Source organism: Indicator indicator, chromosome 24 (genome assembly GCF_027791375.1).
Source record: "Indicator indicator isolate 239-I01 chromosome 24, UM_Iind_1.1, whole genome shotgun sequence".
In the NCBI taxonomy this organism is placed as follows: domain Eukaryota; kingdom Metazoa; phylum Chordata; class Aves; order Piciformes; family Indicatoridae; genus Indicator; species Indicator indicator.
The window spans coordinates 15,595,744-15,623,070 of record NC_072033.1 but is presented as its reverse complement, the minus strand read 5'-3'; the positions used below and the strand labels follow the sequence as shown (position 1 = coordinate 15,623,070).

At 60.4% G+C, this 27,327-nt stretch overlaps 3 protein-coding genes across 3 annotated transcripts; all 3 read right to left on the bottom strand.

The window, feature by feature from the left end:
• Window positions 1–3,811: 3,811 nt before the first annotated feature.
• Window positions 3,812–5,155, bottom strand: FOXS1 (forkhead box S1). Its single transcript, XM_054391815.1, has one exon. It carries the CDS (start codon window positions 5,153–5,155, stop codon window positions 3,812–3,814), a length of 1,344 nt encoding a protein of 447 aa, XP_054247790.1.
• A 1,158-nt stretch (window positions 5,156–6,313) lies between these two features.
• Window positions 6,314–9,274, bottom strand: LOC128975024 (interferon regulatory factor 4-like). Its single transcript, XM_054391816.1, has 8 exons — window positions 9,083–9,274; window positions 8,303–8,492; window positions 8,030–8,118; window positions 7,722–7,824; window positions 7,342–7,443; window positions 6,853–7,245; window positions 6,580–6,698; window positions 6,314–6,454 (listed from the first exon to the last, which is right to left on the bottom strand). The coding sequence occupies exons 1-8, from the start codon at window positions 9,254–9,256 to the stop codon at window positions 6,314–6,316; spliced, it is 1,311 nt and encodes a 436-aa protein (XP_054247791.1). The 5' UTR covers window positions 9,257–9,274.
• Window positions 9,275–13,105: 3,831 nt separating this feature from the next.
• On the bottom strand, window positions 13,106–18,745 carry DUSP15 (dual specificity phosphatase 15). Its single transcript, XM_054391817.1, has 7 exons — window positions 18,725–18,745; window positions 17,167–17,200; window positions 15,728–15,810; window positions 15,262–15,311; window positions 14,539–14,613; window positions 13,584–13,755; window positions 13,106–13,418 (listed from the first exon to the last, which is right to left on the bottom strand). The coding sequence occupies exons 1-7, from the start codon at window positions 18,743–18,745 to the stop codon at window positions 13,206–13,208; spliced, it is 648 nt and encodes a 215-aa protein (XP_054247792.1). The 3' UTR covers window positions 13,106–13,205.
• Window positions 18,746–27,327: the final 8,582 nt, after the last annotated feature.

The window sequence follows — 27,327 nt, the reverse complement described above, 5'->3', positions numbered from 1 at the left end:
CGGCATGGGGGAGCCTCCTCATCCTCCTCATCCCGACCCCCATCCTTTCTGCCTGCACCCCTCGGAGCTGCTGGAGGATGGGCATTTGCTTCCAGCCTTGCCTGCAGTGGGAGGGGATGGGAGACTGGTGTGGGGTCCGAGGCTCCCCTTGGCTCTCCCTGGTTTGGCTTTTACCACGGCTAACCCCCGCCCCTGGCCAGGTCTGTCTGTTTGCTGCCTGGTGGAAAATCTCTGGGGAGAGATGGGGGGAGGCAGTGACCCCCAAGCCCCAGGTGAAGGGGCTTTGGGCTTGTCCCTATTGGACAGGGGACACGGCTCCTGGGGCCCTTCCCAGCTCTCACCCTCTTGTAAATAAATGTACAGGTCTGTCTGCAGCTGCCCTCTGTCCCTGAGGGGATGCTCCCGGCCCTCTCCCCAGGTTACTGTCTTGGCCCCAGGCTAGAAGAGACAGAGAAGAGCCCCAGCTGAGCTGGGGTTGGGGACCACCTGGTGCATCCCTAGTGCTGCGCAGTGCTGAGGGGTTCTGGACTCTGCACTCTGTGACTGCAACAGCAACTAGCTCTGAGTACTCCAAAGAGGGGAGGGAGGGAGGGATGGTCAGAGGCATCACTTCAAGAAAGACATTGAGGGCTCCAGAGAAGGGCAAAGAAGCTGGTGAAGGATCTGGAGAACCCCCTGAAAGGAGGCTGGAGCCAGGTGAGGGTTGGTCTCTTCTCCCAGAGACAAGAGGAAATAGCCTCGAGTTTCCCCAGGGGAGGTTTAGGTTGGACATGAAGAAAAATTTCTTCCCCTTGAGGGCTGTCAAGGACTGGTCCAGGCTGCCCAGGGCAGTGGCAGAGGGGTTTGAAAGCCATGGAGATATGGTGCTGAGGACCATGGTTTGGTGGTGCCCTGGCAGTGCTGGGTTAAGGGTTGAACTCCATGATTTTGAAGTTCGCTTCCAACCCCTCCCCATGGCCGCAGCCGGCCCTGAAGCAGTTAACGCTGCCCGAGCTCTGGCCGCAGCTCCCGCCATGGGCGTCTCTCCCAGCCGCTTCCTGCCGGCAGCCTTTGACCGGTTCCTGTCGGTGACCACCCTGCGGGCCTGGCCGCCAGCGCAGCCCCATCTGGTTTGAGTTACGCTCATGGTGGTGACGCCTCCTTCCTGGCTGGCCCCAGGAGCTGTGCGTTGCCCCAGTCCCGGCAGGACACGGGGGCTGCAGGGCCCTGCCATGGGGTGGCCTATGGGGGTCTCAGCCAGGCTGTAAGCCCTGGCCACTCCTGGCACCCCAAGCTGCTCCGGGGGAATTGTTCCTGGGCACAGCCTCGGGCGTGCATGGCTGTGGCACAGAGATACACCAGTACATCCCAGTATCCCAAGCCCAGAGTGGGAAACATCAACCCCACAGCCCAGTTCGGATTCTCTGACCTCATCCTTGCCCCACTCAGGGCCCCAGAGGGGCACCCATTGCCCATCTACCTGGGCCACAGGGCTGACACCTATGGAAGCAGCCATGACCCCATCCTGTGCTCCTGGCTGAGGGGCAGGACAGGGCTTGGGAGCTCAACAAGTCCTGGGATGGGGGAACTGATCCTGCCAGGGCTGATGGGTGCAACGGCAAAGATGGCCCTGGTCCCATCCCTTGTTTAAGGATCCTCATTCCCCCCACAGGCAGGTGGCGCAGTCTGCAGTGTCTATGGCATCCATCCAGAGCTTTGAGCACCTGTACAGGGCAGCACCCTGTCACCATCCCTAGCTGCACCCTGCCCCTGTGGCACCCACCCTACCTTCACCTCATCCCTCTGGCACCCACCCTACCTGCACCCCATCCCCATGGCATCCACTCAGCATGAGCAATGGGCACCTCAGGGAAGGAAAGGCAGGCCCCTCCTGCACTGGCACCTGGCAGCAGGGTCACCCCAAGACGAGGTGCAGCCTAGTTCCCAGCCACCCATGCTGGGAGCGGGCGAGTGGGCTGGGAGCCAGGCCACCCACCAGGAGCTGGGGAGGAGGCAGGACAGGGAGAGCAACCGGGCCATGGCCAGGAACTGGGGTGGAGAAGGAGAGCACTGGGAGCCCTCCTCCACGTGTCCAGGGTGATGCTGGCAACTGAGGGTCCCCATCCCTGGGGGCTGCAATTTGGCTGCGGGGGTAGGGGCAATGGGATGATTCTCCAGGAGATGCCACCCTCCTCCCAGCTCTGGGACTCCGTTCCAGGGCACCGTGTGGAACTGGGACCACGTGTTCCCAGCTGGAGTGGGCGATGGGCCTGGCTGAGCTCCGTGGGAACCAGACGGCCCCTGGGCACGGCTGCGGCCATCGCTTCCTCCCGCGCCCCCGGGGACCGCGTGAAGGAGGGGGCTGAGGTCAGCCATGCTCGGGCCGGAGCAGCCAGCATGATGTAGCTGCTCAAATATTGTTTTCCACTGGGAAGGAAAAACAAAATGTAGAGGAAAAAAAAAAAAAAGAGAGGCCCGGGGCTGAGCGGTTGTCCCTGTCCTCTATGACCAAGGGTGGCCCCCGCCCCTTGCCCTGCCCTGCCCAGGGCTGGGCCGTGGCCATGGCCCGGCAGCGGCTGTCTGGGGGCTGATAACGGAGCTGACGCTGCCGCTCTACTCCCAGTCCCTGAGTGACGCCAGTGCTGTCCCCACAGAGACCCCCCCCCAGGACTGCCCAAGCTGGGGTCCTGCTCGTTTTGGGGGGGGGCTTTGCCATGAACCTGTTCCACAGCAGTGTGAAGCCCCTCTGCCAGCCTGGGGTTCTTCCCCCCATGCCTACCCTGGGCTGTGCCATGGGATTTGGGCATTGCTGCTCCTGCGGCTTCCCCCTCTCCCAGTCTGGGGTGGGCAGGATGGGGGCACTGGCATAGGCTCAGGCCCCCAGTTTGCCAGCATTGTTCTGGTCCTACTCCAGTGCTGTAGAGATGCTGGTCTGGGTGTCCCAGAGATGCAGGGCCAAGGGGCTGGTGACCAGGAGCTGTGTGGGGATGCCTTCCCTGGTTCCCCCTAGCCTGGCATGAGTGAGCCCCAGTGCCCAGCCCAGTGCTGGCAGCAATGACTCAGCCAGTGCCTCCTCACCGGCAGCCACCCACCGTGATTCAGGATTAAGGAATCCACTTTCCCCGGTTCCCACCACAGCCCTGGAACAGCCTGGCCCTGGGGATGCCCTGGCCTCAGGGTGTCTGCAGGGACCTGGTGGGATTCCAGCCAGGCACCATCATGGCCCTGAGGAGGGACTGAGAGGGGAGGGAGCCCCATCCCCACCAGAGCAGAGCCCCCACACTGTGCCACTCCTCCCTGGCATCTCTCTGGGGCCATGCACTGAGGCTGGTGCCAGTTATGCCATGTATGGCACTTGGGGCAAAGCCAGGCACTTTGAGCTGTTCCAGGCACAGGGAGGTGGCAGTAGGGCTTCAGAGGGTCTCGCTCCTTCCACAGCATGTGCCCCTGCCCCTCATGGATGAGGTCCCCTCCTGGGGATGGGGCTTTGGGGGGCTCCTGGCCCTGTGCTGTGGCAGCCCCTGGTCCCCAGCATCTCCCAAGATCACAGGACCAGAGCATGGGTGCCCCAGCACAGGCCATGCCCCATCCCCCATGCCCCCACAGTCCAGCTGGTGACTACCAATGGGGGAGGCCAACAAGGGTGAGGGTGGCACTGGGTGGCCTTGGGGACACAGATGCCCCTGTCAGCACCCAGGCTGGGACAGAGGGTCCCCAACGTGCCCTTGCCCACTGCCCACCCCAAGTGGGGCGCAGAGACCACAGAAGCAGCGTTGGGCAACGTGCTTTATTTGGTGCCAGGGCTGGGAGGCTCCCTAGGCATGGGAGTTCCTCACTCGAAGAAGAACATTCCAGGTGTGTGGTAGAGGCAGGGGGGCAGCCCCAGGGGGTACCCATTGCCCCCCTGCAATGGGATCGTGGCCCCCGGTCCCCACGGCTCCTTCTGCTCGCCCACCCGTGGACCCACAGCCCCGAAGGGTGGCTGTCGGGGGGCAGCAGGGGCCGGAGGGGCCGTGGCCAGGAGATGCTCCAGGGTGGTGCCACACGGCCGCTCCTTCACACAGAACCTCAGCGCCTGCACCCGGCACTGGTAGCTGCCACCCAGTGCCTCGGGCCCTGAGCGGCCGAAAGAGCCAAAAACAGGCAGCGGGGGCTGCGTGTAGCCTTCTCCCTCCAGGAAGCACGGTGGAGGTGGCTTGCCTGTGCCCAAAAGGGTGCCAGGGAATGTGGGTGGCACCTGCCCAAAGGGCTGGCCTGGCCCTAGCGCAGGGATGGGTGGCTCCTCGCCCTCCAGCTGCACTGGGGGAGTCCCTGGGGGGGCTGAGGAGTCTTGTGGTGGGTCCCTGGGCTGGGCGGGCAGCAAGGTGGGCAGCAGGGCCGGGTGCGGTGCTGGGTGCTCGCTGGGCAGTGGGTACTGACCTGGCCGGGGCAGCTGCAGCGCTGCCGGGAGCCCCCCGCAGACAGTCTCCTTGGGGGGGCGGCCGTCCGGGGGCGCGAAGAACGGCCCCTTGGGCTGCGACGTGTCTGGCAGGTACAGGCAGGGCTGCCTGGCCTTGGGCGGCTGCCGCCGGGCACAGAGCTTGGCACAGCCTGGCACCCCATCACACTCGGGCGGCGTGGCGGGGCTCTGCTCTGTGGCCACCGGTGATGTGTAGCCCCCCTCCTCTTTCCCTTCCTCAGGCAGCGGGGCAGTGGGTGGTCCCCGTGCCCGGTGCCTGGGGGGCTTCCCACTTCCCTCATCCCCCTCGGTGGCGGCCGGCGTGTCCCGGGGGCTCCTCTTCTTGGTGAAGCGGCGGCGGCGCCTCAGGAAGCTGCCGTTCTCGAACATGTTGTAGCAGTCGGGGTCGAGGGTCCAGTAGTTGCCCTTGCCAGGCTTCTTGTGGTCCCGGGGCACCTTGACGAAGCACTCGTTGAGGGAGAGGTTGTGGCGGATGCTGTTCTGCCAGCCCTGCTTGTTGTCCCGGTAGAAGGTGAAGCGTGCCGTGATGTACCGGTAGATGCCACTCAGCGTCAGGCGCTTCTCGGGGGCGCTCTGGATGGCCATGGTGATGAGGGCGATGTAGCTGTAGGGTGGCTTGGTGGCCTCGGTGCTGGGGAAAGTGCCACCACCAGCTGTTGCCTCGGGGGCCGGAGGGCTGCGCAGAGCCGAGTCCCCAACAGGAAGGTCCTGCTGCATCGTCCTGGCCGGTGGCCGCCGCCTGGTCTGCCGCACGGCCCCGCCACGGCCCGTTAAAACCCGCCAGTGACCGGTGAGGGGGCGGTGGGGGAGAGCCCCTCCTCTCCGGGGCCGCCCAGGGCGGAGCGGGGCTCCGGCGTCCAGCTCTGGTCCCTGCGGACAGACGGACGGATGGACGGACGCGCCGCCAAGGCTTGCGGCCAGCAGCCAGCGGCCTCGGGGCTGGCACGGTTGTGGCTTCCCTGGGGCAGAGGTGGGCAGTGTTGGCCTTGGCTGAACTCCGGGCACAGTCCCCAGCCCCTCTTCCCACGGGAGGTTCCCACAGCCTAGGTTTCATCCTGCCCTGCCCGTGGGTCCTGTCTGGGGATGGTGGGAGGCTGAGTGAAGCAGGGCTGGGGCTGGGGCTGGGGCTGCTGCGCTCACCCCAGTTGTGCCCCCAGCCTGGGGTTGTGCTGCATCCTGTGCACGGTGCCAGCTCTCTGCTCTGTGCCAAGTCCCCATGCCATGCTCATCATCACCTCCAGGCTGCAGCACAGCTCCCACCTCACTCTGCTCATCAGGGGAAACTGAGGCACAGGAAGCAAGTGCATTTGGGACAGGGTTGTGAGCTACCAGGTTGGCAGAGCAGCTAATGGCCACCTCACCACTGCCTGCACCCCCTACCAAGGGGCTGGGGACCAGGGCAGAATGAGACCTGAGCCAGTGCAGGAGCAGGGAGGTCAGACAGTGGTGATGGCTTAGCAGCAGTGGTGAGATCATGAGCTCTGGGTGAGTGCTTGGACTTGGGGATGCTCCTCATGGATGGATGGTCTATGATGTTCCCCCCTGGTGTGTGAGGCTCTTCCCAGTCTCAGTTTCTCCAGCTGCCTGTGCCCCCATCCCCACACCGGCGCCAGCGGTACCCAGACACAACCTTTATTTCTGTTTGTGACCAGTGAGTCCCCACAGTGCAAGGACAGAGCTGCTGTGCCTCAGCTCACCAGACAAGCACACAGCAAATCCCACCTGGGCAATAAATACAGCATGGGGGTGGCAGCTGCCTGCCCACCTGCCCACATCTGGGCTCCGTGCCTGCCATTTCCACAGGGCACTGGGGCTGGCAGAGCATACCTGCTCCCAGGCTACGTCACCACTGGGCTCTCTTCTGCCTGCTCAGGCTCAGGGCTGGCAGAGCTGACTGAGGACACATGTGACGTGGCTGGAGGTGCCAGGGGTGCAGGGCTGGGGCATGCCGCGGTGCAGTGTCGGCCCCATGTGCTGGGCATGATGGAAGAGCTCCCGGGCAAACACCGGCTCCACCTGAAGAGGCACTGAGCTGATGGGAGTGTGGGTGCAGGCAGGATCCTGTGCCCCCTCCCCTGACCACCATGGCCCTGGCACACAGCTTGGGCGTCCCACCAACACCAGCCCCGGTGCATACTCACGTGGGCCATGATGAGCTTCTGGAAGTGGTGCCCGGTGCTGGTGGGGTACTCCTCCCCGAAGCAGAGGTGGATCTGGTACTGAGGTGTGGGCTGCCCGTGGCTCAGGTACCCCTGCAGCTCTGCAAGACACCAGCTCTGTCAGGGGGCAGGGTGCTCCCAGGGTCCCACAGCCCGGAGCATGACCTATTGCCATGCCCAAGCAGACTGGGGTCTCCTGGGGCAGGGGCAGGTGGATCCCACAGCCAGGTGGATCCTGTGCCTCCAGGCACTTACGCTGCAGGAACTGCTGCGTGTCCAGCAGCTTGTAGGTCTTCTCCCTCTCCAGCTTGTTAGGCCAGTCCCTGTGTGGGGCCAGCGGCCCGTGCCAGTACACCCTGCCCTGGCACTGCCGCTTCATGAAAACCCCCTCGGGCGCCACCCACAGCAGCACGCCGCGTTCCAGGTGGGGCAGGAGCCTCTCCAGCACGTTGGTCATGCCAGCCACCCTGCCACTGCTCCCCAGGGCCCGTGGTGGGGGGAACTCGATCTGCTCCATGCAGGAGGGGCCGTAGGGCTGGTGGGCGCCGGGCACAGGGCAGGAGGTGATACGGCAGCCCTCGGCCGTGCGTGTCGTCACCTCCTTCACCAACACGTCGCAGTAGTAGAGGCGGACGTGGAGCCAGCAGTCTGGGGAGAGGGGAGGCGAGGGGCAGCTCATGGGCAGCTCAGTCTGGGGGAAGGGAGGTCACCCAGGGCATTGCCCACAGCCAGCATGGCTCCTACCTGAGTGGTTGATGGCCTCCACGGGGAGGTAGGATGGGGGTCCAGGGAGGAGGTGGCCATGGGTTGGATTCCAGCCATAGAAGACTCCCCTCACATGGTACCCTGGGACGGAGGTGGTAAAGGAACGTGGGCAGCTGTCCCCAAGGACTCTCAGGTGCTCTCCTGGCCCCAGCCCCTGGGTCAGGTGGGCAGCATGATCTTCCCCCCCACTGCTGCTCGTTACTGGGCCTCATTAAAGCCCCTTGGTGCATGATTCAGTGGCTTTGCCAGGGCAGGGCGCGACCACAGTCCTGGTCTCCATTCTGCACAAGGGACTGGGCATGGGGCTGCAGACAGCAGGGTTACTCCTGCCCCATCCTGCTACCAGGGGCCCTCCTCACCTCGCTCAGCTGGGTGGGCAGGGAGCAGGGGTATCGGAGATGCATGGCACGGTTCCACCATGCCCTTCTGGTTCTCCTCCTCTGGATTCCCCACAGAGCTGCCCTGTGGAGGAGAATGGCTGTGGTGAGGGCCTTGGGCTGCCTCCTGCCTTCACCACGGACCCCATCTGCCAGCAGATCTCTGGTCTGAGTCTGGTAGCCACATGGCAAAGGGGACCCTCAGTGATGCCTGAAGGAGCTGACTGCCCAATGGGATGGATACTGGAGGTGTGCAGGCAGGAGAGCAAGGTGGGATTCAGGGCTCCCACCTTCTTCAGCCCATGCAGCAGATGGCAAGGGGGTAAGTTCTGGCTCACCTGCTCATCCTCACCAGCTGGGGACTGTGTGCCACTGTCCTCTGTGGAGAGCAAGGAAAAACCCGGTGAGCCCCTGGCCAACAGCAGGAACAGCCTCCAGAAGGCTGCCTGGGGACAGCCGGAAAGGCTGAGGAGATGGGAGGGAGGGGGATGTCTGTGGGGCATGGAGCTTGCACAGGCATCAGCCCTGAATCTGGTGCAGGAGGTGGGGGGGCAGGGACGTGCCTGTGTCCCGGGTGCCATCAGAGACGATCTGGTAGACCTTGTAGGGCTCGGAGATGTCCAGCTGGCTCCGCTCGGGAACCTCCTGGAAGTCAGTGCTCTTGTTGAGGGCACAGCGCAGCCTCGTCTTCCAGGTAGAGGGGTCAGCCTTGTCTGTCCCCTCGTGGTACTTCCCCTTGTAGATGGCCCAAGCCTGTGGGCAGAGTGTGCCCTGTGCTGAGAGGGAGCTGTCCAAGGGGCCCCACTGTGGTGTGAGTCCGCTGGGGCTGGCTGGGTGATAGTGGGGGGATAGGGCTGGATGTGCTGGGGGGCTGCAGAGAGCTCAGTGGTGGTGGGATCCCAGAGGAGGAGGACATGGAATTGGCAAGAGAGCCCTGGGGGTGCACATGGAGCCAAGTTGGGTGGTCCTAGGAGTGTGCACAAGGCTGGGCAGGCTCAGGCATGAGAACGAAGCCAGGCGGGGGATCCTGGGGGTGTCCGTGGAGCTCGGTGGGGATTGGGGGTTCATATGGAGCCAAGTGGGAGGTCTTAGGGGTGTGCATGGACCCAGGTGGGGGGTTCTGGGGGAGTGTCCAGAGTAGGGCAAGGAGGAGCTGGGAAGAGGTTCTCAGGGGTGCACACAGAGCCGGGTGGGGGGATTCTGGGGGTGTGGAGACAGCTGGACAATGGGTATCCCCAGGAGTGTGCATGGAGCCGGGTGGCAGTTCCCGGGGATGCTCCCGGAGCCGGGAGGTGTCTCGGGGTGCTACTGGAGCCGGGAAGGTGGGGAGGGTCCCGGGGTACCTTGAAGAGCGCGGCGTCCTGCTGCTGCCGGTAGTCCTGCTTGGCCGCGTGTTTCCAGGGGATGCGGAACAGGGTCCGGTGCCGGTTCTCCCAGCGCAGCCCCGGGTACCGGCCGCTGTCGATCTGGGCGATCAGCCATTCCTTCAGCCGCATCGGCCCCCCCGGCTCCGCCATCTCGGCCCCGCGATCCCCCGGGCCCGCTTCGGCCTCGCCGGCCCCCTGGGAACGAACGTGCCGGGGCGGTGAAAGCGAAAGAGCGGCCCCGGGTTTCACTTTCCCTTTCCCATCACCGGACTGGATCCGCTGCCAGCTCGGGGAGGGGACACACGCGGGGCAGCCCAGGGAACAAGGTCATCCATGGGAGGGAGGACATCCACTTTGCAACCACGGGAGAAGGAAAAAGGCCTCCCACGGCAAGGAGGACAAGGAAAAGCACAGAAGAGAGAGGATAGGGCCATCCACGGGAGAGGGGACAGGGAAACCCACAGGAGAGAGCACACGGCCACCCGGGGAAGAGGGGACACCCACGGGAGGAGAGGTGCCTCTCTGCCATGGGAGGAGGTAACACAGTGACCCACGGGACAGGGGACTGCTCTGCACCCCTCCCTGGTGCCTCCCCTCAGATATTCATGATCCTCACACTCTCCCACGGGGGACAGGGGACTCTGCTCCCTGTCCTGCTTTGGGGAGCAGCACACCTCCGTGCCCTGGGGACTGTGTCCTCCCATGGGACCAGCCTCCCAGCCCGGGGGTGTGGGGAGCTGTGGACAGAGGCTCAGGGTTTCCAGGCTGCTCTGGGCAGAGGCATTGTCCCACCACTCAAACTCATACCCTGCAGGGCTCCGGGTGCTGAGTCGAATGGGAACCTGGTGGGAAGAGCTGAGATGAGCTGTGCCAGGAGTGGTGAAGGGGCCTGACTCATCCCACACCCACACGGGCTGCCCGCTGGCCCCAGTTCCCGGTAGAAGCCACCCCTGCAGAGGAGACACAGGACTTGTGGGCACAGAGCTTCTGGGCATCAGCCTTCCTGCCCCTGTGCTGTGCTGCAGGCAGGTGGGTGCATGTGGTGGTGGGCACATGGGTGAGATGGGCACCAGCAGAGGGGCCCAGAGAGCCCTTTGGCTCCCAGCTGGCTCCTGGGCATCCTTCCTTAATGCCATGGCTATCAGGAGGGTCTGTCCCTCTCTCCTTCCAGGGACAGAGGGATTTCACCCTGTGCTGGGCAGGGATAGAGCTGGCACCAAGCACCACCCAGCTGCCTCTGCCAAGGGCTGTGCTCCTGATGTGACACCCCCCCCCCCCCCATCCACCCCAGCAGCAGGGCATGGGCTGGGTGGTCTTTGGGCTCATTGGGCTGCCCTGGGGTGACACTGGGGTCAGCTCCATCACCACTGCAGAGCTCTGTGTCACTGGATGGGGAAGCCCAGCTCATGTACACAGACCTGGAATGAATAATCAGCAACACAGCTCCAGCCCTGGACCTGCCTGAAGGTTGTGGGGATAGGAGCACAGCAGCATGGCACAGCTGGCAGGGGTTTGCTGTCCTTCCTGACCCCATCTGTGGCCCCTTTTCCAGCACTGCTTGTGCCTGCTCAGCATGAAAGGCTGTGGCAAACCCTGTGGCATGGCTCTCCCTGCAGGGAGGAGGAGGAGGAAGAGAATGAAGGGGTTGTGATGCCACCAGTGTGGTTCTGAGCACTGGAGAGTCCTGGTTTGGGGAAGGGCAGAAGGGCAGCAAGTTAAGACCCTCCCCAGACTCCCTCCATTGATAGGCCATGCTTGACCTGGCAGCCCATTGCCATCCCCCTTGGTGGTGCTGTGACCAGGCTGGCACATTGCTGACACAGGAAGCCTCTCTGCATTGTGCCAGCAAGGAGGGGATTTCCAGCCAGCTTCGCCTCTGCTGGGGCAGCCTCCTGCCAGCCCTTGCACTCCTTACCCAGGCAAACCAGGGGCATGTGCCAGGAAAAGGGCCTTGGAGTGACCAATGGAGGATACACATCTTCCCTTTCTGCCTGAGGAAGGGAGGTGGTGGCAGGAGGACTTTGCACAGCCCCTCTCAGTGGCTTGCACAGATTATACCCAAGGCCAGGAGATAATGGTAGCCATTAGCTCATTAGCCAGCCCCAGCCAGCCAGGAGAAGGCTTTGTCAGCTGGGGATTTCCTCTCAAGTGACGTTCAGAACCCGTGGGATCTCATTACCCCAGCACCAGCCAAGATGCTCAGGACCTGTTCCCCTGCCATGGTGAAGGTGAAGCTGCTCAAACCTTAGGCTTTGCCTGCCAAAATGAGCTTCAAAAGGGGTCAAACATTAACTCACAGCTAACCTTGCCCTTGCCTGGGGTTTTCCAGTTGTGCAAACCCAGACCTGCCAAGATAAACACTGATTGCTGTGGTGGAGCTGGGCTGGAGGTGCCACTGCTCTGTGTTGGGCTCCTCAGGGGGTTATGGTGGGAACAGGGCTGTAAATTCCTTGGCACAGCCTGCACTGGCCGGGGCTGAGGAGAGGGTGCATCTGTGCAGGAGGTTTGCATCCATCCTGACTGCTGTACTGGGGTGCAGGGCCACCATCCTGCTGGTTGCTGGGGGGCAAAGGGTGCTAGAGAGCCCTGGGTGAGGGAGCAGGGACAGCAGGAGATGGGAGGAGAGGGGGACTCCTTGGCAAGGGGTGCTCACATTCAGCCAGAGCTGCCATGCAGGGGTAAACAAGCAAATATTAATCACTGCTGGGCTTGTTAATTAGTGATGAGCACATCCTGTCCCATGCTGATATCTCTTGGAAGCAGCCAGGACAGAGGCAGTTCCTGCTTCCTGGGAAGTTCATTTGCTCTGGGACCCCATTCCTGGGCACTTCCTCACATGCTGAGCTGGAAACTTCCCTGCAGGTGCCTGTCCCTGTCCCTCTCTGGCTCCTGGGGGACACTATCCCATGTGGGAGAGAAGTGGCAGGGCCAAAGGGGACCCCAGAAACATGCTCTGGCAGCAAGGATTGTGCTGACGACCCAGCTGGGCATTCCCAGCACTTTCCCCACCTGGGCCTCTGCCCCGGGAAGACGTGTAAATAGGACAGGTCTGGGGAGGAGCTGGGGATGATGATGCTCAGCTGGTGCCAAGCTCCCAGAGCCAGCAGGCTCCTGAACCTGGTGAGTGAAACAGGCTGCCTGTGGGTGTCCAACCAGTCCTGGCCAGAGACTGTTCTCACAGGGATCCCCTGCCATGGCACCCAGGGTCTGGCCTCTTCTGTAACCTTCCCCCAAGACAGTGGGGTGGTCCCCTGACTGGGTGTCCCAGTGTCCCCAGTCCATTCCTTCCCCATCCCTGTCTGGGCTGCAGAGAGCTGCCAGCAGCCTCCAGACCTGCCACAGATCAGGATCTTCTTCAGCATTCCCCTGAGCCCCCTTCAGGAGTCAGACCATGGAGAAAAGGTTTTATTACTGGGGGGGGCATAGAAAGTCTTTGAGCAAAATGGCTTTAAGGCTCTGCTGAGGTGGGTGGGTAAAGGCTGAGCTCCCACCCTTTGGAGATTGTGCCCTGGGATGGGTGGGAATGGGTTGCAATGGGCCCCTGAAGCTGCAGTGCTCGCTCAGGGCTTGTGCTTGGCTGGGCTGGAGCTGGGCCCTCGCCTGGGAGCTGCTGTGGTGGCATCACCTGCAAACGTGGCTGCATGTCCCTGGCTCTGTGTCCACCACGGCTCTGGGAGCTTGTGCTGCTGGTGGGAAAACTGCTCCAAGGGGCCTGCTGGTTCTCCTGTGTGCCCCAAGGCCCCTGCAGCGGGCACCCCAGGGATGAAGTTGCTGCTGGCATCGCCCAGGTGCTGCTTAGCCCCCATCTGTCATCCTGCCCCAAGCAGGAGTCTGCAGTGACCTGGGGACACCATTCACCAGTGTCCCCAGGATGCTGGATGAGAAGAGGCTGAGCCCACCACAGGCTGCAGAGCCTGGCAGTGCCCATGAATCCCTCCCTAGCAGCTGAGAGCCAGGACAGGGGGTGGCACGGAGAAGAGAAGAAGGAGCTGGGCTGACGTGGCTCCCCTGCAGCCTGCTGCCCTGGCCTGCTGTGCTGTGGCTCCTTCGTCTCTCCCAGGCTGCTGGGTGACTCTGGCCACTCTCCCTTGCCTGGGGGTCACTTCAGACAGGCTGGGATGCAGGAGAATGTCCTCTTCACCCGTAGCAGGAAGGGAGTCGTGCTCCTGATGTCTCTGCCTCTCGGTACCAGTCCTTGCCGGGCTCCCTCTGCCCTGGCTGCTCCTCCCCTCCCTGCTGGCAGCAAGGCTTTGATTTCTTCCTCGTCGTTGAAAGGGGATGGCCCAAACCTCTGCTTCAGGTGCCTGCGGACCTGGGGGAGGAAGGAACAAAGGAGACGCAAACTAAGGTGCAGCCTGAGGGCAAGTCCAAGCTTGCCAGCTAGGGAAGCAGCCTGGGGAGCCATTCTCACTGTGTGACCCGTGGGCACGCTCAGCTCAGGGGCAGAGCACGGGGAGGGGGCAGAGGCTGGTCTCACCTTGCGAGCTGAGCCTCCACCAAACTCAGCCAGCTGCTGCCTGAAGCCAGGGTTGGGGTTGGCCACTGGCCGGATCGTCCTGATGGCATCCAGCACCTCCTGGCAGCTCAGCTCCGTCACGGCCATGACGTAGGCGACCACCACGGTGGTGCTGCGGGAGATGCCAGCCAGGCTGCCAAGGGAAAGGGCAGAAGGCTGCTGTGGGTGGCACAGCCTGGCCCCACGCTCGACCCTTCTCCACCCCTGTCCTTCAGCTATTTCAGTTCCTCTTCTCTGAGAACTTGCCCTCTGGAGGCCTGAGCACATCCAAGGTCCTCCCCACCAGTGACTATAAATACCCAGCCCCCCGCCAGGAAGCAAGAGCAGCAGGCACTGCCTGGCCACCAGCCCCCTGCCCTGCAGCAGGCACTGCCTGGCCACCAGCCCCCTGCCCTGCAGCAGGCACTGCCTGGCCACCAGCCCCTCGCCCTGCAGTGGGCACTGCCACACTGCCAGCTCCACACCATCCCCAGGGCTGGATCCCACTGGATTTGGGTCACACACCATAGCCCAGGGCAGATCCATGGGCATGGAGCCTTCTGGCACAGACTGCATTTGATCAGAGGGCTGCAGGCAAAGCAGGGGGCTGGAGGCTCCTGGAGCATCAGGTACAGGTAAAGGAATAGGGCAAGAGGAAATGGCCCCAAGCTGCCCCGGGGGAGGTTCAGGTTGGACATGAGGAACAATTTCTTCCCCCAAAGGGTTCTGCAGGCCTGGCTCAGGCTGCTCAGGACAGTAGTGGAGTCCCCATCCCTGGAGGGGTTTCAGAGCTGTGGAGCTGTGGTGCTGAGGGCCATGGTTTGGTGGTGCCCTGGCACTCCTGGGGTAAGGGTTGGACTCCATGGCCTCAAAGATCTCTTCCAACCATAACCATGCATTGGTTGTGTGACTCCCAGCAGAGCAGTGAACCAGGTACCAGTGGACGAGGCAGTTCCCTCCGTGCAGCCGACACTGGTGGATAAAGCTGATACACTCCTTGAAGTGCCTCTTGCTGGGGGGGAAACCAAACCAGTCAGAACAGAGGCTCCAGGGATGGGACAGGGCTTAAGGGTGCAGCAGGGCTGCCCTGCACACAAACACAAACTGCCCAGGGGCTTCCCAGGCAGCTGCTGAGACCTGAACAGCTCAGCTGTTTCCCAAGGGAAGGTGGCTGGGCCAGCTTGTGCTGTGCTGGGAATGGGAGCAGGTCCCACTGTGCTGAGGACACATGGGGCTGCCCTGGGACCTGGGCTGGGACAGCAGGAGCTTGGCTGCTCCACGCCAGCATCCTTGGCTGCTCCACATTCCTGATCTGCTCTCACTGCTCCAAGCACCTCTCCTGGGGATGCTCCTGGAGCAGATGGGAGCTTCCCAGAGGGATGCTCACTGCTCCTCTCTGTTGCTGTTTCCATAGGGGCTGTCCCTCACCTCACCCCACCCCACATCTGGGACCTGCTCCCCAGTGGTTACTGAGCTGGGATGCTGTTGGGATGCAGAGGTGGTCCCCAGCACCAGGGCACTGTGCCTCCAGCCTGTGGGTGGCTGCAATGGAGAGCTGGAATCAGCACCTTGAGGGCTCAGGGTGCCAGATGACCTCACCCCAAATCACCCAGCCCTCCTGTGTGCCCCAAGACAGCTCCAGGCTCCATTGGATACTCACATGTTGGCCTCAGGGGTGTCTGGCAGGGGGATCCGGAGGTAGGTGATGTCCTGGAAGACACAAAGGGAAGAGGAGGAACTTGGGTGCTGTGGTTGAGGTGTCCTGGAGGCTTGCAGCCCTTCTGCTCCTCACCCCAGTGCTGCCTGTGGGGCTTCCTCCCCCAGCACAGCATCCTCTGCCTGGGACGGTGGGGAGGGCAGTGAAGGACAGACAGCTGGTGGGAATGGGTGGGAAACGAGGAGTTTGGAGAGCTGAGAATTGTTTGCCCTTAGCGTTCAAGGCCAGGTTATGGTCACCAGATGACCAGTTTCCCATGCTGGGAGGGCTGCCCAGCTCCTCTGGGACCAGTGCCTGGGCAGAGAGGAGAGGTGCACGTGCTGTGGGATGCTCACAGTGGGAAGGGAGATGCTGCAGCATGGAAGGAGCTGCAGGGATCTCCATGGTGGTGTTGGGCACAGAGCCCTACCTGCAGCAAGGGCTGGGGAGACTCATGGATGGAAACGATGTGGGTGATCTTGTTCCTGCTCAGCTGCTCCAGGTCTTTGGCATCTAAAGGAGGAAGCCAGATCTCAGCACGTGGCCCTGGCCCACACTTCTCTGCCCACAAGCACTCACCATGCTCCTACAGACAGGCAGCAGGCAAAGCATCACCCCCCTGCATGCAGTGAGCTGCACAGGCAAGTCATGGAACTATCAAATGGTTTGGGGGGGAAAGGACCTTAGAAATCATCCAGACCAACCCCTCTGCAGCCAGCAGGGACATCTGCAACCAGAGCAGGTTGCTCCCAGCCCCAGACAACCTGACCTGCAATGGGGCCAGGGATGGGGCAGCTCCCACCTCTCTGGGCAGCCTGGCCCAGGCTCTCCCCACCCTCAAACATTTCTCCCTTCTCTCCAGTCTCAATCTCCCTCTTTGAGTTCCAGCCATGACCCCTTGTCCTGTCACAAGGCCCTGCTCAAAAGTCTGTCCCCTGAGCCCCTTCAAGCACTGCAAGGCCACTAGAAGGTCTCCCTGAATCCTTCTCCAGGCTGAACAACCCCAGCTCTCTCAGCCTGGCCTCACAGCAGAGGGCTTCCAGCCCTCTCATCATTGCTGTTGCCTTTAGCAAGGGACTTGATGCAGTGTGAGGAATCTGCTGCAGCCTGAGGGACCTGCTGCAGCTCCCCTCAGCCCACCCCAAGGTGCTCCATGGAGTGCAGGGCTGCAGTTGAGCATCAAGGACATTTTCTTAGCACCTCACAGCAGTGGTTTTAAACCTTCTCAGAACTTCCAGCAGGAAGGAGGCTGCCAAAAGAGCCCTTGGGGAGCAGGAGCTCTAATAAATGCTGCTTGTCAGGGCAGAGGACAATTCTGGGTCATGAATTGTCCCCTGAGAACACACCCCCCCTGCTAAAACAGTGAACTGGTGTGAGAAGGGGGGGCTCTGTCTCTGGAATTTTCCCCTCCTGCATTTCCTACAGCTGCAAAACTCTGGTGCATCAACCCAAGTGCCATGTTCCTGCTCCCTCATGCTGGTGCTGCACCACCAGATCCTCTGCTTCCAGCATGGGATCCATGCCAGCCTGAGCACATGGCACAGACAAGTGCAGTGGGTGAACTCCCATGGGCATGGGGAGGGGGATTGAAAGCAAAGCCCAGCATGCCCTGTGCCACCCCTATCTGCCCCTTTCCCCCCCAGCCTGCCCAGATTGGTGGGTGCTGCAGGGTGGTGCGTGCTGGTAGGCAGTGGGCACTGGCAGGGCAGTGGACAACAGCAGGGTTGTGGGTGCTGGCAGGGCGCTGGGTGCTGGCAGGGCAGTGAGCGCTGGCAGGGCACTGGGCAGCATTAGCAGGCAGGGAGGCACAACTCAAGCAAGCCCAGCTCCCTGTCTGCAGGACATCTCTGGTGGCCACGCTCTGCTTACCAATGAAGTTCCCAAGGTAGAGGCCGGGGAGGATCTGTGAGACACAAGGAGAAGTGGCAGCATGAGCAGTGACCTTGTGCCGTGCTACCCACCGTGCCAGGGCACCCCAAGGAACAGCAACCTCGTCCAGAAAGGCCAAAACTCTGCCATGAAGGTGCCCCTCTGCAGCCCCAGGGCAGGAGCAGTGCTGGTGCAACCGAACCTGTGCCGCTGCCCTGGCATCCAGCACCCAGCACCAGATGCAGCCCTGGCACCCCAACGTCCCCAGCCTGATGGGTGCTGGGAGCTGGCCACAGCTTTTTAGTTGCTCCTCTTGCTCGTTATCAATCAGCTCTTTGTTGGGGGTCACCGCTGAGCTGAGCGAGCTGCCAACGCCTCCATACAGCCTCGGGCTGCACCCGTGACCAGCACAAGTCCTGCTGCCGAGGGACAGGGGAGCAACAGGCACAGTCTTGGGGGGGGGACGAATGTGGTGGTACCCATCCCAGCCCCAAGCTCTGCTCCTCATGCTCTGTGCTGCAGGGAACCCTTTTCTATCAGCTCAGGAATAAATCGCTCTGGACACTGTCTTCAGCCTCGTTTTCCTGTGCAATTGCACCTCTCATGATGAGAAGATAATTAACTTGATGGCTCTGTTAATAGCACTGCTGATCAGAAGCAGGACACCTTGCAGACCTTCTTACCCTGAGCTCATTTAGCTTCCTCTTTTCTCCCAGCCTGGGCAGTAGGCTCCCTGGATTGGCCACCCCCATACCCAGCCATTTCCCCTCCAGCTTCTGCCTGCTGCAGTTTGGTGCCCAGGACCTGGCCAGGGGGAGGTGATTTCCACACTCACCTGACTGCCCACGTTTGGAAATGGTTCTCCTGTTTGAGCAGCTTAAAGAGGTTGGATTTTTTTTTCCTTTTTTTTTTCTTCTTTTCTTTTTCTTTTCATAGAATCATAGAATCATAAAGGTTGGAAGAGACCTCAAGGATCATCGAGTCCAACCTGTGATTCCCAAGATTTTAGATCAGTTTTCTCTTCATAAGGTGCCTTTAACATGCAGTTGCAGCACGGGCAGGAGAATGCCCGTTGGCAAGGGCAGCTCCCAAGGGCAGGACACTGAGCCAGGACTAAGGGGCACGTTCCTGTCCCCACTGGCAGTGGCGGTGGGGGGGATATGTTTAAAGCTTAGGAGCTGGGGAGTCTGTCAGGAGGATTTTTCTGCTCAGCTGAGACACGGAGAAGCTCAAACGACCATTAAACAGAGCCCGTCCCCTCTGCCCAGCAGTGCTGAGGCTCAGGGGCACAACGAACTCCCAATCCGTGCCCAGAATTTGGGTTTAAAAGTGCTGGGAAGGGCTCCACCGTCCTTCAAAGAGGGGGATCGCTGTCTGCAGCCGCCGGCCTCGGTCCGTACCTGCTTCTCCTCCGATTTTGCCCCGCCGGAGGTAAACAAGCTGCCTGCCAGCCGAGCCCCGCACCGGGCACCACGAGCCACCAGGCAAGTGTCTGCCACCTCCAGCGCTGGCACAAGCCACTCTGGCATGGCCACCCGCCCCCAGTGCTCCCCAGTACCTGGCTCATGCCGTTTCCCATGGCCGGCGGCCGACGCCGCGGTGGGTGCCGAGCGTGGCTGTCCTTGTCCCCAATGCTGTCGCCGTCCTCCGCGTCCCCAGGCACGGCCGCGGCTGTCCCCGCTCCGCACGCTCCCTGCTGGGGTTTCCGTCATGAAGAGCTCAGCTCCTCCGGGTTCGCTGCCCGAGGCAGCGAGGCTGAGCCGGTGGCGGCTGTGCCAGGGGACACGGGGTACTCGGTCCCGCCGTCCTCCGCCGCTCCCGCCGGGGCACTGCCGGGGCACTGCCGCGCTCGGCTGCGGGCCGAGACAAAGGAGCAGGAGCTCCCCCTCCGCGCGTGGCGTGGGAGCCGCTGCTGCCTGGCGCCGCTGCCCGCGCAAGGCCCCAGTGTGGGCAGAAGAACAAAACCTTTGTCCTGCGGCAGCAGGGAAGGGCGGTGTGGCCACGCAGCTCGCTGCCCGGTGGCATGGCCACCCCTGCCTGTGCCATGTTCACCTCTGCCTGGGCCATACCTGCTCCCGGCCGGGCTATATCCACTCCTGCCTGCGCCATACCCACCCCTGTCTGCACCATGCCTACCTGTGCCCGTGCCATGCCCACCTTAGCCTGCACTACACCCACCCTGGACTGCAGCATGCCCACGTCTGCCTGTGTCATGCTCACCCATGCCTGCACCATGCCCACCAGTGCCTGAACCAATGCCCACCTCTGCACCATGGCCACCTCCGCTTGTGCCATGCCCTCCTTAGCCTGCACCACATTCACCCCTGCCTGCACCATGCCCACCCCTGCCGGTTACCCACTACAGGGTGTGTGGGAACTCGGTACTGCACACTTCTGGGCTGCCTGAGGGGGTCTCTCAGGGGCTTTCCAGGGCAGTGCCAGGGGGTGCCATAAGCCGACCATAGGGGCTTGGTGGGCGATGGCTCACCCTCTGGTTGGTACCTACCACCCAGCCTCCTCACTCCCCTCCAAAGCAACATCCTGGTCCAGATTTTAAAGTTTTTTTAATGTGTGCCCCTTTGCCACCGGCCCCAGCAGCTGCTCTGGGCTGTTGCTGGGCTCTGGGAGCGCTGGTGCCAGTCCCTGCTTGTCAGTAGGATAGAGCTAGAACCAGAGGGCAGGGAGACTCCCAAGACCCCGCACCTTGTGGGGTGACACAGCACAGCCCCTCGGAGGGCAGGCGAGCTCTGGGGGTGCAGGGTTAGGAGTCACAGGGGACAGGGCTCGGGGGCCTGGAGTCACAGGCGGGGAGCACAGTGGGGGACACCTGAGGACCCACAGCAGGATGAGAGGGGATAGGGGGAGGACCGAACTGGGTGGGGGGAGCTGAGGGGATCCCCTGGACCCTGTCAGGACGCGGAGCGGGGTGGAGGGAGCTGCGGTGAGCAGGCGGAGGATCAGGTTGGGGGGAGGGGGGTGGTGTCGCTCCCAGAGGACACCCGGGGCGGCGGGGCGCAGGGGCGGGGCGGGGCGGGGCGGGGGCGGGGCCAGTTACGTACTTCCGGTTGGGAGTGCGCCCCCTGCTGCCCAGCGGCGCCGTTGCCATGGCGACCGGCGAGGCCTACAGGGCGCAGCCGTCGGCGAGGCCTTAAATTCAGGCTCGGGCTTGTGCCTGAGTGGGAGGGGGTGGTTTGGAGTGGGGTTTTTGCCTGTTTCTGAGGTCGCACGGTCAGTTTGGGCCCTTCCTGTGCAGCTGAGGGTCGGCACAGCATCTCCTGTCCCATCTGCCCTGCAAAGGGAGCTTCTGCCTTAGGCCACCTGGGGCTGGAGCGTTTCTGACAAGGCCGCGGCACAGCTGCGTTTTGGGGAGTCCTGTTTGTATCCGCGGGCTGGTTTAGGTGTGGCAGGTAGAACTTGCTGCCCTGTCCTCTCCAGGGTGGTGTTTGCACTGCAGCGTGGTGGCTGAGCAGGATGCGGCCCTGTCCTTGAGCCTTTCCCCGTGCCAGTGTGGTGTGAACAGGGGCTGGGTGGGGGCTGTGACTGGGCTATAACCTGGGGTGGTTCAGGAGGGATGTGGCTGGGCTGTAGGGCTAAGCCTGCTTATGTAGGCAGTGCTGCCTGTCCTGGAGAGGAAGGTGCTGGCTGCTGCCTACAGGAGAGAGGGTAGAATGTGGACTGTAAAACCTGCTCTGGCTCCCTGTGTTCATCCAGAGATACAGAAAATTGAAAGCAAACCTTCATGAAGGGGAAGCAGCTCTCGATGGTTTCTTTTTTTTCTCCTCAGAAGATGTGGTGCAGCTGATCCCCAGAAACTTCTCAAGGGCAATTATAGTGAGTCAGACTGTGGGAGCATTGACAAGCTGAACCTTGTATTTGTCTTTCTATCCAGCTGAGTCAGAAGAGCAGCTTAGGAAAGGATCCAAAGAGGTTTTGGAAACAGAGACAGAGGAAAGTCTGAGGCAACAAAATGTGCTTTCATCCTGAAGAGCTTCAAAATGCCTTCAGTTTGTTTGTGGAAGAATTTTGCAAGGATCCTGGCACTGCTTGGGTTATGAAACTGGTAAGTAGGTGTTCTCCCAAGGAAAGTGAGACAGGGATGAATGGATGCAGAGGGAGAGGGAAACATGCAGGAAAGCTACTGGAAGAACTGGGCAGAGGAAGGTGGCCAGGAGTGGCCATGCCCCTGGCCAGTCCTCTGGTCAACACCTACTACCAAAACACTTCTTCTTATGTAACCATTTAAATGATTTCAGCTGTTTATTTCAGCTTAGTTTATTTGTAGAGCCCAAGTTAGCTCAGTGGTGAAGGTATCAGGTGCAGAGTTCTGGTGTGGAGGCACAGACTGTGCTCCCAGGAGCTTGCTGTGGGGTTATGGCCATGTTTGTGCCATGAAGGGTTCCAGTTCAGCTGCAGGTGTGGGAGAAGGTGTGGGGCTGTGTGTGCAGGGCAGCTGTTTAATTTGGTTTCTGGTTAATCACTATTCCAGGGCAGCCCTTACAGATGGGGCTATGAAAACATCTGCTTGGGTTTAGGGAAATCCCTGTGTGAGTCCAGCCAAGACAGTGAGCAGCTTCCATCCTGAGAACATGGAAGTGATCACAGGAGAATCTGTGAGCAGCTGCTTCCCAGGGGAAGTCTAGGACAGGAGGATTCCCCCTGCCCTGTGTGTCCTGCAAGGCCACACTTGTGAGAAGGGAATGGAAGGTAATGACACAAATTGAGATGTGAATTGAAGCCAGGAGGGTAGCAGCTAGAGATTGGCTAACTCTACAAATGGCAGCATGGTGGCTGGCAACAAAACCTCTTTATATGGAGCTGATTTTTATGCCCAGAACCTCAGTAAATCACCAAAGCCCAGGAAGGGGCAGAGGTTACACCAACAACTGAAATGCTTTGTGCCCAACCTCAAAACTCATGGCCAAGTACAAACAACTCAGTGCTGCTCCCTCCCTGGGTCTGTGCTGGCCAGCAGCCCTGTGTTGTGATGTCTCAGGTTGTCCCCTCCCATGCCTGGGTGCTGTAGCAGGCCAGGATGTGCTGAGTGCTGCATCCTGAGGCTGCAGGAGTCTGGATCTCCTTGGGAAGTTGCACCTGGGGGTGCTGATCTGGGCTACTCAGGACCCACTTTTCATGCATGGTGCAACCTTGGCTGCCTCAAGGCTGCTCTGCTCTTCCTCACTGTAGTTCCCTGACCATCTTTCCTGACTTTCTTGTTTCATTAAGCAATGTGCAGAGGCTTAAAATGGGGCTGACCAGAATTCCCCACAACATATGTTGTGTTGCTGAGGGTTGGTGTAAGCATGTGGCAGCTTTTGTTCAGTCAGCACAGTGGAACTTCCCCACAGCCTGCCTGCCTGCTCTGCCCTTTCCCCCTGGAATCCTCCTAGTACCTGCAGATGGGAGCTGTTTGTGCTGGAGAGCTGGTTTTGGGGCCTCTTCCCCAGCAGAATGTCAAATAAAGGTGGGAAATGGGTGATGAGTGAGGCTGTGCAGCACTGTGGCACACTGCAGGAAGTGGCAATGTTGAGCACTGGAACAGGCTGCCCAGAGAGCCTGTTGTGGAGCCTCCCTCTCTGGAGGCTGTCAAGAGCCATCTGGATGCATCCCTGTGTGAGCTGTGCTGGATTCTATGGCCCTGCTCTGGCAGGGGGCTTGGACTTGTAGCCAGGTTGGGGTTGGTCTCTTCTCTCCTTCTGTAACTGAGGAGGACATAGTCTCAAGCTGTGCCAGGGGAGGTTTGGGCTGGATGGCAGGAAGAAATTCTTCCCAGAGAGATTGGCTGTTGGGATGAGCTGCCCAGGGAGGTGGTGGAGTCACTGTCCCTGGAAGTGTTTAAAATAAGGCTGGATGAGGACCTTAGTGCCATGGTTTAGTTGATCAGATGGTGCTGGGTGAGAGGTTGGACTGGATGATCTCAAAGCTCTTTTCCAACCTGCTTAATTCTGGGATCCTGTGACTTGATGATCTCCTGAAGTCCCTCCCAACCCATCCTGTGAGCTTGTGCAAGGTCTGCCCAGTTCTGCTGCTCAGTATTTGATGTGCCAGACAGACCTTGCCACTTCCAGCTGCTGCAGACACCCCCAGGATCCAGCTCTCCTGCCACTGCCACCCTCACCCTCCCTCTCTCCAGTCTTTTTTTTTTTCTTTCTTTCTATTCCCCCCCCCCCCCCCCCACTGGAGACTGGTGTCAGCAGTTCACTGGAAATGTCACTTTGAGAAATCAGCCAGGACCAAAGCTGAGATGTCAGCCCTGCTTTGATTGCCAGTGGTTGAATTTTGGCAGCCTTTTCTTTTCTGCCTCAGAAGAATGTCAGGTGATGGGGAGAGAGAAGAGAGAAAGCTCTTTGATTTCCTCCATGTCAAGCTTGCTGCTGGATTGAGTTTGAGAGCTTTCATTTGATTAACACATCCTCCCCAAAGCTATCCCATCACAATCTGATGGCTCAGGAGACAGGGGGGGAAAAAAAAAAAATCCATCACTTCTCTCTGCAAAGTTCAGCAGAGTTCATCTTTGCTCTGAATGATCAAAAAGCCTCTCCAGAGTGGAACAGTGAACTGCTGTGGGTGAAGGTTGTGTGGAGGCTTGGAGACATGGGGACCTGAAGAGCTTTGTGCCAGCCATGAGGCACAGCACTGGCTCAGGGCTGTGATTCTTTGATTTTCTACATCTCCTGCTTGATTCCTTCTGATTTTGACTTGTTCCTGCCATTTTTAGCAAGACATCATAGGGCAGTGTCAGATTTAAGCTCAAGTAGCTGAAGCCTGTGGTGGGAGAATCCCCCATGGAGGGGCTGGAAGGGAGCTCTGGAGCTCATCCAGTCCAACCCCCTGCTCCAGCAGGACACCCACAGCAGCCTGCCCAGGAGCACAATGCCCAGGGGGGGTTGGAAGCTCTCCAGAGAAGGAGACTCCACAACCTCTCTGGGCAGCCTGCTCCAGGGCTCTGCACCCTCACACCAAACAAGTTTCTGCTCCTGTTCAGATGGAAGGTGGGAGCCATGCCAGGCAGGGAGGGTAATGAGTTGGCACAGAGGCACAGGAGGGCTGTTCAGAGGGAGAATTCCATATCTGCTTCTTCAGTGCCTGCCTGCCTTTGATCCTTGTCCCCACTTCCCTCCAGATGTTCATCTGACAGATGTGGCAGTGCAAAAGTCTCTTCCTGATGGTGATCCCAGGGAGCTGAGGGATCACAAGCATCTGCAGCCTGGTCTCCCTGCTGCCAGCCACTGGGGCTCTGCTGGCAGATGGGATCTGACCTCCCCCTGCCAGCTGCCAGGCTGTGGACATCTGCCACAGCCACTGAAGGGGGCTGCAGTCTCCTGACACCCTGCAGTGGGATGCCACTGAGAGGCTGGGGGGAGGCTTCTGCTGCAGCCTTGCTTTGCAGCTGCCTGCAGATCCAGAAGGTTGCTCCTTTTGACTCTAAACCAAATCAGCCCCTGGTTAGCACCCCCTGAGCTGCAGCCACCTTAGAGCTTTGCTTCCCAGGTGGTAGAGTGAGGCTGACATTGCTGTGCACAACTGTCACTGTCAAGCTTCCTCTCTCAGAAGTGGCAGCTGAGAGAAGGAGAGAGGAGGGGGGGGGAAAAACCCATCAAATGGGCTGTCAGGTGGCTTGAGACTCTGAGATGAGGGCCAGTGACTGTGAGTAATGGAGGATGCTGCTCAGTGTCTCATGGTATGGGCAGCTGCCCTGTCTGCAGGGAAAGGAGGGCCCTGGGGAGACCTCCTGGTGGCCTTGCAGTGCTTAAAGGGCCAGTCAGAAAGCTGGGGACAGTCTTTTCAGCAGGGTCTGTTGGGACAGGACAGGAGGTGATGGTTTGAACTCAAAGAGGGAGATTGGGGCTGGAGAGAAGGGAGAAATGTTTGACACTGAGGGTGGGGAGAGCCTGGCCCAGGCTGCCCAGAGAGGGGGGAGCTGCCCCATCCCTGGCACCACTGCAGGTCAGGCTGGTTGGGGCTGGGAGCAACCTGCTCTATGTCCCTGGGGACTGTATGACTTTTAGAGGTCCCCTTGCCATCCCAACCAGGCTGTGGTGACAGCATCAGGCCAGCTGCTCCTCCTGGGCCAGGGCTGCCTCGTGATGCTTCTGCCTCATGTCAGTGGGTGCCTGCAGGCTGCTGAGAGTGAGCCAGGCTGGGACTGAGTGAGGAGAGGTTGGAGCTGCTGTACAGGCAGGGAGCTGCCATCTGGAAGGATTCATCTGCTTTTGCTCAGAGCATGGCTGCTTTATTAGCTGGGTGCAGCACCCTGTGCTGTTGTCTGGAGGATCTCTAGCCCTGTGTGGTGAAAGCCTGCCAGGATGGCTCCTTCTGGAGTGTGCTCCCCCACGAGGGTCACAGCACTTGCCAGGGGTGGAGGGTAGCTGGCAGCCTTCCAGTACCTGCAGGGGGCTACAAGGAAGCTGGGGAGGGAATTTTGACAAGGGCTTGGAGTGACAGGATGAGAGGCATTGGCTTTGAGCTGGAAGAGGGGAGACAGACTGGAGAGTAGGAGGAAATTCTTGACAGTGAGGGTGGGGAGACACTGGCACAGGCTGCTCAGGGAGGCTGTGGATGTCCTCCCTGGAGGTGTTCAAGGCCAGGCTGGATGAGGCCCTGAGCAACCTGGGCTGGTGGGAGGTGTCCCTGCCCATGGCAGGGGGTTGGAAGTAGATCTTTAATGTCCCTTCCAACCCAAACCATTTTCTGATTCTTCTTCTTGTGGATCTTTCAAGAGAGCCTTGGCAGCACCAACAAACCTCCAGCCAGTGCTGTTTGGCTGCCAGCACTGACCACAACCCCCTGGCCAAAACTCAGACCTGCCAGCTGGAAGATCCCTCCTGGAGAAGAGGACTCCACAGGAGCAGAGGGTAATTGACATAAACCAAGGGTATTTAAAACCAAACAGCAACAACAGAAACCTCCCCCAAACATTAAACCATGATCTGCCTCTAGATTCTGTTTGCACACACAGCTTTTCTTGCTGGCTAAGGGAAAAAATATGTCAGTAAAGTTCAGCTGAACTTCTGGGAACTTTATCTGCTCCACTTGCAACCCAAGGATTGCAACAACAGGAACCTGAGAGTGCAACTGACCTCTCATTACAGGAGCTGAGTGAAACAGAAACAGCAGAGAGCACTGCAGAAATGACAGGCTGATGGGATCAGTGTCCTCTCAGCCTGGATCATGTGGAGTGAGAGCAGAGCCACAGCTGAGGAGGTTTCCCTCAGGTGTGATTTATGCTGATGGTGCTCTCCTGGGAAGCTCACCATGAGCTGTCACTGTGCACTCCCAGCCCAGAGCCAGCTGTGCCCTGGGCTGATCCCCTGCAGAGTGGGCAGCAGGGGCAGGGAGGGGATTCTGCCCCTCTGCTCTGCTCTGCTGAGACCTAACCTGCAGGGCTGGGGCAGCTCTGGAGTCCTCAGCACAGACAGGGACCTGTTGGAGCAGGGCCAGAGGAGGCCACAGCAGTGCTGGCAGGGCTGGAGCACCTCTGCTGTGAGGCCAGGCTGAGAGTTGGGGTTGTTCAGCCTGGAGAAGAGAAGGTTCCAGGGAGACCTCAGAGCAGCCTTCCAGGATTTGAAGGAGGCTCCAAGAGAGCTGGAAAGGAACTTTGTCCAAAGGCATGGAGTGACAGGGTGAGGAGTGATGGCTTCAAACTGGAAGGAGCTGGATTCAGATCAGGCAGTGGGGAGAAACTCTTCCCCAGGAGGGTGGGGAGGCACTGGAACAGGTTGTGCAGAGAAGCTGTGGAAGCTCCAAGCCTGGCACTGTTCTAAGTCAGGTTGGATGAGGCCTTGAGCAAGCTGCTCCAGTGGGAGGTGTCCCTGCCCATGGCAGGGGGTTGGGACTGGATGATCTTTGAGCTCCCTTCTAACCCAAACCAGTCTGGGATTCCTACAAAGCATCTTCCCTAATTTCTGGCTTTACCTCCTTCCTATGTCCCTGTTGCAGCCCTGTGTCCTGTCAGCTCCAACCCAATATTGCACAGGGTGCCCCTGGGGCCTGGTTTATTTCAAATGAGCAAACACCTGCAGCTCTGCTGTGGTCCTGAGCACTTGGATTTGCACCTTCTGTTTGTGGCCTCAACCTGCATCCCTGTGCAGCCAACCTGCCCACACCTGCAGCTGGAGCAACTTCAGGTGGTCAGAAAACAAATGGAGTCCAGGTCCTTGCTGT